Source organism: Porites lutea, chromosome 14 (assembly GCF_958299795.1).
Source record: "Porites lutea chromosome 14, jaPorLute2.1, whole genome shotgun sequence".
Lineage (NCBI taxonomy): Eukaryota > Metazoa > Cnidaria > Anthozoa > Scleractinia > Poritidae > Porites > Porites lutea.
This window is the reverse complement of record NC_133214.1, coordinates 19,676,962-19,686,686: the sequence shown is the minus strand read 5'-3', so window position 1 is coordinate 19,686,686 and position 9,725 is coordinate 19,676,962. Positions and strand designations below refer to the sequence as shown.

The 9,725-nt window shown below is 36.2% G+C and overlaps 1 protein-coding gene across 1 annotated transcript; it reads left to right on the top strand.

Moving 5' to 3' along the window:
* The first annotated feature begins 31 nt into the window (after positions 1–31).
* On the top strand, positions 32–8,602 carry LOC140925295 (uncharacterized). Its single transcript, XM_073375293.1, has 10 exons — positions 32–250; positions 1,632–1,729; positions 1,819–1,915; positions 2,034–2,604; positions 3,426–3,578; positions 4,041–4,155; positions 5,038–5,165; positions 5,964–6,174; positions 6,567–6,639; positions 6,777–8,602. The coding sequence occupies exons 1-10, from the start codon at positions 140–142 to the stop codon at positions 7,041–7,043; spliced, it is 1,824 nt and encodes a 607-aa protein (XP_073231394.1). The 5' UTR covers positions 32–139; the 3' UTR covers positions 7,044–8,602.
* The last annotated feature ends 1,123 nt before the right edge of the window (positions 8,603–9,725 follow it).

Genomic DNA, 9,725 nt, shown 5'->3' with positions numbered 1-9,725 from the left:
TTCTTCGTCTATTTTCGGACCATAAATCGTCTACACTTCGTCTAGCCAATCAGATTGCAGAACGGTTGAGCGCAGTATTCGAATTTTGCTCAAGACAAAACACGACAAGAAACAACTTTTTGTATCCGAAAAATTGAGAATGAAGGACTTTTCCTCTATCGATTTCAAAGACAATGTTCGATTTGTTGTTAGACGTTATCTGAAGACTATTGGAATCAAAGTACCGAAGCTGAAAGGACAGAAAATTCAAGTAAGCGACGCGGTTTAACTGATTCGTTGTAAAGATTATAAGCTTTATGAACAAACGTTGATCTTAAATTTTATGATCTAATTTGATATATTGCTAGTATTTCTACTTTATATTTAACTGTTTAGTGTATATTCGATTGCAGTCTAAGAATTACGGCCAGTTTGCTTTAAAGAGCATGAGGTTACAATGCATGCATGATGAATAGCAATGAACAGTGAAACTGACTTCATCATCCCACCTGGTGAACCAACTGCTTGCCGCTGGCGTTATTTCTGCCATCAGCCAAATTCTTCCCTGTTTTAAAACCATTTTTTAACAAATGCCCCTTTCAATCAAAACAGACTCACCTATGGTTAGAGTGTAATATTGAAGAAAAATATGCCATTCATAAAGTCCAGACATTTACAAGTCGGATGTTTGTTGAAATCGACATTAAAAGTAGCCTCCACTTGAGCTTGACTAACCAGTTGCCCATGTTGCTTCTTCAATCGGATGTGCAAAGCATCTATAAAACCACCAACCAATGTACACTGTATGATCATATCTTACACAAGGACGTAGAACAGTGTAAAAAGGTCATTGCCACCGTCAGTGAAATTTTCATTCCCTTTTCCGTTGTAGGTAACAATTATCTCTTCCATGATCAGGTTAAATCAGGAGTAAAACTATTTAGGTTAGCTTTCTGCTATGCCTAGGGTTTTACCCTGGTAAACAAGGTTGAATAATGATTTAATGATAAAATAGATTTTACTTACCACAAGAACAATTAATACATAAATGTTACAGGTCAAAATTTTATGCAGGTTAAAATTTTTTAAACAAGGTTAACTCTCAATTTCCTTTGTCTCCTATACCTGACTATTCTTGAATGAGGGATGAGAGAAAAAGGAAATTCAGAATCAACTAACCAAGTAGCCTAGGTTAAAAACTTTTAACCTGAATTTAACTTTGACCTGAGACAGAAATGTTAATAACCACTGAACATCAGATCAAGATCTAATCTTAAAGCATTTACAAATTTTAGCCACTTTCCATTACCTTCATTAGTGACCTTATGCAACAGGATGGGAGAGGAAAGAAGACGGCAAACCTTGCATGACAATCAGGACAATAATTTTGTTTGATAAACTTTTTCACTCAACTTCACCCTTCTTTAAACAGGTCTTGTAAAAAAACAGAAAACATTAACTTAAGTGAAGATCACAAAAAAACACATCAGTAACACGCTTGTCACACACGCGAGTTTTGCCCTCCTCTTCTTTCTGCCGTCCTGTTGCATAAATTGTTGGAAGAGAGCAGAGGAAGGTGTATACACTGGCTTCTACTGTGTACCTTATAGTTGATTACAGTTAAGTTTACACACTGTAACTGTTCCTTTCAGCCCTCTATGGACAATAATAAAACTGGAGTATTTGGCGTTTGCCTTGAAAAAGTGGAATCAGTCAATGTGGGAGAGGATTTCTATTGCAGTGTTCCCAAGTAAGTGTGCAAAAATAACATTTTAATAATAGAAAATAGACTTTTTAAACAATGGGGTTCATAGAATATTTTTCCCAAATTTGTCTTAGATTCTTGGTAGATTCTGCAAGCTCTCTGCAACAACATTTGGCAACAGAGGGCCTATTTAGAAAATCTGGATCTATTCAACGCCAAAAAATACTTAAGGTAAGAATCTCAAAATAGACATCTTTTTTCCCCAACCAGCTTTGTATTATTTTTATTTTGTTGGATTTGACAATAAATTTGATTACTTAGCATTTAATACTCAATCTATTTCCAACAGCAAAAAGTAGAAGATGGTGAGACACTCCAAAATGCTCAGCCTCATGATGTCGCAAGCTTGATAAAGCAGTTTTTCAGACAATTACCAGAGCCACTCCTTACCAACCTGCTCCATAACTGCTTCATTAAAAGCCAACATTTGGAAGATGAAGGCGATCGGATTGAGGCTGTTTTACATCTTTGTCTGCTCCTTCCTGTACATCATCTCACCACTCTACAGTTTACAATGAAATTTCTAGCAAAAGTAGCATCCTGTTCACAGCAGAGTAAAATGGGAACAACAAACCTCGCGATTGTTCTTACTCCCAACCTGATACACAACAGTAAGAAAGAAGGAAACAACGCTTCTGAAAAACAGCTCAAAGAGCAGACGTCAGTCATTGACATTCTCTTGAAGAATGCTGATAAAATTGGTTCAGTGAGTGAGGATATCTATGAACGTGCTAAAACAATTGGAGATGATTTAGTTGATGGCTTGACATCATCCAGTGATGAACTTGACAGTGATAATAATTTTAGAAGAGGAGGTAGGAGACAGTCAAGGCCTAGGACAAGGACTGGCTCACTTTCTGGTACGCTTTTCGTTTATAAAAAATTAATAATTAAATCAGACAGAATAGAGTTTTTTTTCTTTTGCAAGCTGAGAGGTAAGTCAAATTGTTGGCCAGAATCATCTAGGGTCCTGGGCCCTTGAGGTAAACTGTAATGACGTAACGTTAAGACCTTGGCCTTGTCTTATTCATCCTTCCTGAACAATTCAAAGGGGATCAAAATGAATGAACATTCCTTTTTGAAAAGAGTAGGAGGCAGGAGGTGGACCAGAGGGGGGGGGGGGGGGGGTGGTGGGTGGGTGGGTAGATCAGACCTTCATGGTGTGATCTATCTCTCATGTGGGGAGGGCACCAATAACAGGCCTGGGCCCAGTTGTTCAAGGGCCAATATTAACACTAACCCAGGGTTAAACTTTAATCCAGGTTTCTTCTACTTTGTTTGAAAGCATTTTTTCGAGATGATTTTCTCTAGTCTTTTTAGAGAACTCAATCCTGAAATTGTTGGCAAAATGAATAAAACTGGATTTTCTTTTAAAGCCTCGAAATATGAATTGAAAGTTCACACTAACCCCAGGTTATCTGAACCCATCTTTTAACAACCCAGCTCTGTGTAGTATTACAGTGGAACCTCGATATTATGAAGTCCTCGGTATAACAGATGATTCTCTTCACCCAGTAATAGTAAAATATATCGAAAAGCACCTTGATATAACAAAACCTCGTTACAGCGAACAAATTTTGCCAGTTTCTTGGTTCCACTGTATTGGCAGCCCTAACCAACAGTTGTCAAAGCTAATTTTACATAATCATACAATGCAGGTGTTCACTTTTGTTTTCCACAGGGTTTGTATCCGGTTTAGGCCAAAGTCTTAGCAAGTTCAAAACCTCATCCACCAAGACACCAGTTCATCACAGACGTTCCAGGAGTGTGAAAGCAGATCTCATGCGAAATAAAGAGAAATACATCCTTGATGATAACTGTGAAGTTAAAAAAGGTAAGATGCAACGATCTGTCCTTTCGTGGAGACGCTAAGAGATATGCTAGTCCTATAGAGAATACAGATGCCACATAAAGCACATGATCAACTTTGTCATGGACAGTTGACTTGGTCCTTTCAACACTACATTTCGCGCAGTTCATACGAATATCTCTGTCTGTAACAAGGACACCCATGGGTCAATGTTATGCATAGCAAACACTTGGCACTGTTTATTTGGTGTTCGTATTAACCAATCAATAGTAGAACACTCCTGAAATGCATACACGTACAGTTGGAGCTGCCTCTTTGGTGACTATAAAGTATTTAGAATTGTTTCGATTGTTGATTATTAACATGTTTTCAGGTAATTAATTTTGGAAGGCTAAGACATGAATGAATTTCCCCTTGAAGTTTACGTGTAGTTTGTATCTATCATTATTAACACATAAATGTATATTTTTTTGTTATACAATTCAGATGACCTTGAGTTGGAGCATTTTGTGGCTCGTAACAGTCAACGCATGAGCCTGAGGTTGCAAAGCAAGCGCAGACCAGCGGAAAACATGTTACCCCTTTCACCTGCTGTGAAAAGGTCACTACTTTTTGCAAGATTAGTTTAGATGGTTTTCACAGTGATGTCATCAAATTGTTAAGTCAAAATAGCGAGGTTTTATGAATTCTTATTTACACTAGGTTGAAGATAAACAAAAAGTAAATTCCCATAGCATGATTCATTTAAAAAATACAGCAATTTGAACTTCTAAGTTTTCATAGTGCGTGACACCAACATAGGGGTTCTGTCTCGTCTCTCCTCTTGATTTTCAGCAGTATAACCATTTCAAGTATTAGAAGATATGTTTATGCACACGTATGCTAGTTATTGAGTGAAAAGAAAGAGCTCTCTTAGAAAAAGTGAACTCCAGATGTTTTTGTTTATTTTTGGCGGCCATATTGGTACACTAAAACGGTACACCAATATGGCATCTACATAAAATGCTCTACAAAGGTGCGTCATTTCAGCAAACAACTCAGAAACTGTGGGCCACAAAGACCTGAGACTTGGACAAATTGTTTATATATTAGTCTTTTATAACATTTCATTTTCTTGGCTTCATCCACTGGATGGTTTCCAATTTCTTTTTTCGTTGCGAGACAGTGAAAACGATCCTTTAAAACTTTAGTTATATATTAGAAAAATTTGAGGTTTAACTGTATCAAGTGCTAGTGTTGCATTTTTAGAATGATTACCCTGTTCATAGTAATTTGCCTGGATAGCCTTCCACACAGACGTTCTCATGACTTCCTTGCCATGGGGGGAGGATGCGTGGCAAACTCATACAAACATTTATGTGGGAGGCAGACTGACTTGGTACATTAAACATGTTTTCAGAGTTTGTGACATGAATAAAAATTCCCTATCATAAACTTTTTTCACGATTATTCAATAATGAACACCTCAATATTTTATCTTCAGGAGAGCAATGTTAAGTGATATGACCAACGCTCAAGGTATCAGCCATCCTCGTCTTGTGTCAGCATCAACACAAATGTTCACCACGCCCATCAAACCTCTTATGCCCTCAAAACCATTGAATCAAATGGGTAAGAGTAAGAAGTTTAGTGAGCCTGCTTTGGGTGTAATGTTTAATCACTTAATTCCTTAATCTATCGGCGATGAAAGTGCTAGAGCAATATCTTACAGGTGCATCAGACAGACACAAAGTTTACAGCTAGTTAAAATCAGTGCTAAGAGAAGAAGTGGTAATTAAGGTGGCGCAAACCTATTTATACGTGTGTTGGCTATGATTTTGAATCATGTTTTTCGGTGGAACAATTTCACTGATTTCTATGATTTTTGGCATCCTAAGTAAAGAATAATCATTGGTGGAACTTTAGGAAAATGTTGCTTATTTTCTCATAGTTTAAGTTCTAAAAACTTTAAGATATTGGCGTACATTAAAAACCGCATTTTTACAAAAAATGTAAATAACTTCAAAACCCTACAGCAGATTTTTCTCTAACTTCAGAAAATAAGCCTCAAAGCCCTGTAGATGTACACTGTATATCTGTAAGTTTGAAGAAGTCAATTTTGACCATACAACTTGCTGCACAAAATTCTGGTCAAATTAACCTTAAATTGCGTCGCTAACATTTTGTGAAAGTTGACATACTAGAGGAAGAGTGTCAACTGATTATCCCCTATCTGCATCTCGGTATTTTTGCGCATTGCTTCATTCAAAGTTTCTGCAAACTTTAAGTATATGACGAAATTATAGCTGGAGTCAAATGTCCATTAAAATACCACTATGAAATATATGCATGCCTTTTAGAGTAAATATATACCAGTCATGTATTGTCATTGTTCAACACTAAAGTTGCATGACTTTCTCGCTTTTCCAGTCAAACCGGGTCATAGCAGGATTCTTTTGTCCAATGAGACAGAGCATGTCAAGGTAGTGGATACTAGGTCCTATGTGCCGTCTCCAGGCAACGAGAATGTTTCACCTGGTGTAATGTTGCCAGGGGACAGTGAAGTGTTTTGTTCACCTTCTGCTGTTAACGTTGACAAGCATAGAGATACTCACACACCACGCAGGCGGGTCAGAAGAAGGTATCTACTGCATGACTGTACTTGTTAATTAAAGAACAAAATGAAAAACGCGTACTTGTGGAAACTCAGTTTGTTAGAGCAAATTGACTGGTAAGACTGGCTTGGATGATAAAAAACCTATGCTTGTGTCTTCTGTTAATGTTTTTCATCATAGTTTAATCAAACATGTTTAAATGGTTACAACTTGGCAAGGAGGTATTTTTAGGCATGCTCTCTCTAACAAGCTCAACAAATCCCATAATTTCAGAAGTATAATACTAGCTTGTGACATCACACGTTTGTATTTTGAAACTACAACCTCTGTCATGGTAATATAACACTATTGCTTAAGCATTCTGAAAAATGCTTATACTACTATAGGTTGCTTATATCCTTCTAAATTCATTTTTCAGACACTCATCTGGGGCGACCACCTGCTTCTCCTCATCTCCAAGGACCAGATATCAAGGCAGCTCTAAGACCACTGTAAGTTTCAGGGTGCAGTTTGCACCGTTTCCAGGGGCAATTTGATACAAAGCAACATAAGTATGATAGCTCTTGTTTCAAAGTTAAGAGACCATAAAGTGAGACACTTTATAAGTTTTTCTCTGTTGATCTTCTAGATATCAAAGGAGTTGGATCAAGGAAAACAGGACAACCAACAGTGCCACAGTCCAACCATTGTGGCTTCCTCTGATTCACTGGACATCAGTCATATTTCAGTTGCTGCCCGTGCTTTGGAGCACACACCTCCAGCTCGTGTGAAATATTCTGGAGCAGCGCTGTTAAAGCCAACCAATGATCTAACACCATGTAAATTCCATCGAGCTACTCCGCCAGCTACCCTACACAACACTGAGCTTAAAGAGGTCTTATCTCAGAAAATCTGAATGTGATCTTAAAAGGCTTAAACCCTTAGACATCTTTGGCCAAGACTCAAATAATGGAAAAGCACCTGTTTTAAAGAATAAAGAGAACCAAAGGAAACTAATAATCAGTAGCCACGCTTATGTTTGAATAATCATGGCACAGTCACTTGTACAATGATATACACGTTAATGAACCATACTGCGGAAAAGTGCTGGATAGTAGCTTTCATTTGAATGGACACACATTCCGGGATCTCATCCACAGACCCAAAAGTTTGAACATAATAATCAGCACCACAGGAAAAATCTGCACTGCAGCTTTCAATTGAATGGTTACCCTGCACCTGATTTTTTTCCACGGACTTACAAGTTAGAACCACCTTGTAAGTACAGCATAATGACTAGTACAACAGGAAAAATTCATTTGAATGGTTACAAAATGCAGGATTTTTTTCATGGATTCAAACATTTAAACACTGTATAACCAACATGAAAAGCATCATTGGTCATTGATGCAATACAAAAGTACATGTACCGCATGAATGTTTTGCTCAATGACTTTAACTTAAAAACACCAGTAATTACACCTTGTATGACATAATAGACAGTGATTAGCCACAGGAAAGAACTGCACAAGTCCGTTTTCATTTGAACGGCCCAAACTTTGCTTATTCTGACCAAAGTTTATGTATCTTAGATTAGGAAGAGGTGTTTTAAGTACCTACAATTTGCTACAAACTCAACACTTTTGAAAGTCCTATTAAAACCTTGTAGACATGAGGGCCTTGTTTTAAGTCTGTTGTGTTTTATGTTGAGCTCTAAATATAACGATTAATTATTAGACTTCACCTTATTTCAGTCAAGTGCTGTAACATCATAAATTTTAGGTGCTCATGTCAGCATTGATTAGAGGAGTTTATTTTCAAAACTGACACTTTTTCAAGACACTTATATTAATTTTTTTTGAGAACCATAATTCTATCCTATGATTAACATGGTAAGCTAAGCATTATGATAATTTATTTTCATGAACATAAGACAATATTATTTGTTGTTAAAATGATAGAGATCTGGCAGATTTCAAAAGATATTGCTGTTCCAATTTAGTTGCCCCTTGTAATACAATAAATTTGATGAAATAGTTAAAACGCTTATGCATTGGAGTGTCAAAATTTAATGTACTGAAAAAGATCAAGTTTACTGGCAAGTGCACTGTAGTTCAATAATGGTCACTGAACTGTAATTAGAAGTTATTATTAATTTTTTTATCTGTGGAATTTTCTTATCTCCCTGTTTTAATTTTTGAAAATATACGGACAATATCAGTAATGTTATGACTCAAAAAAACAAAATTCAAAAACTAAGTGTAGCTTGACACTTTAAGGTCCTATAAACTTGGAATATTTTTTATTTCTCAGTTTTTCTTTATTAATCTTATGAAATATTTGAATTATTGTTATTTAGTGTAAAGTGAAAATTATAAATTGTTATTAAGACATTTTGCAGTATAAGTAGGGCTAAACATGTAAATAGCTACATTGCCAATCAGAGTTACAATCAATAAAGGGATTGAAATTTGAGGTGTTTAGAGTGATAGTTTCAACTGACAAAGTAGCCTACTTTTTGGGCAGAGAGAAACAAAAAACGAAAAGATGTCTGCATTTGCAGGCTACTGACAATAGGACCCCTTCACTCCCATTAACAGTGGCCACTGGGAAAAATTCAAAATTCCCTTTTTAAATCCTAAGGAAAAAAATAGCCCCGTACTGTAGTTATGCTAAGATGTTTCATTTCATCCACAGCTTTAATTTTATACAGTGACAAATCATCCCGCCATATCATTTTATTGTAACTTGGTCCAAGGGTTGAAAGAAAGCTAGCTACAAATCTGTTTCACCTTCGTCTTTAGTGCAAATCTCAGTTTCAAGCAGAGAGAAGGGCTCTAGCTCGGTAATTTATAACTTTAAGCCAGTATTTTGTGACTATAAAAAGTGCCACAGGAAATTTTATTAGAAAACAAAATTAATATTTATTTAATAAGCAAACATTTTTTTCACGTTAACATCAATAATATGAGAGACAAAGTTACACTACAGCTGTATCTTGTTTCATACCTACATAAAATGCAATTTATGGCTATTACATGTCAAAATTAAATTTAGGTTAAAAGTTTTTAACCTACCATAGGTTGATTCTCAATTTCCTTTGTCTGCAAGCCCTATTATTCATGAATTAGGGCTAAAAGACAACAGAAAGTGAGAATTAATCTCAAAATTGGATTTTGACCTGTAACATTTTGAAGGTAATTCTTTTAAGGGAAAATCTCCACCCAGGAGGCTTCATTATGAAAAACAGCAGTTAATAAAAGTTTAAAATACTTTGTACAGAACATGTTGAACAGAACAGTTCAATTTTTATTAGTTGCACAGTACATGTAACTTGTTGATATGAAAGAAACTTGTCTTTCGGTTTAACTTAGTCTTTCATATTCCCACACAAAAGTTCAACTCAACTTTTTTTTAAAATGAGGAAATAGCCTCACAGGGCTATTAATAAGATTTCAAGTTGTCGGTTACATGAACTAGGTTATTAATTAAATTTTCCTTTTGTTTCCTACGAAAGTAGCAGGAGGTCATTCCCAAAGAAGCCGGGGGAAATCTCTGCTTTACAGCGACAAGAGACACTAACTGGAAGCTACCTCTT

Excerpts from the sequence above, each read along its gene's own strand:
- LOC140925295 (XM_073375293.1), top strand. The coding sequence starts at position 140 with ATGAAGGACTTTTCCTCTATCGATTTCAAAGACAATGTTCGATTTGTT. Across the intron at positions 1,730-1,818 it reads TTCTATTGCAGTGTTCCCAA|ATTCTTGGTAGATTCTGCAA; the intron begins GTAAGTGTGCAA and ends AATTTGTCTTAG. Across the intron at positions 6,175-6,566 it reads CGCAGGCGGGTCAGAAGAAG|ACACTCATCTGGGGCGACCA; the intron begins GTATCTACTGCA and ends TTCATTTTTCAG.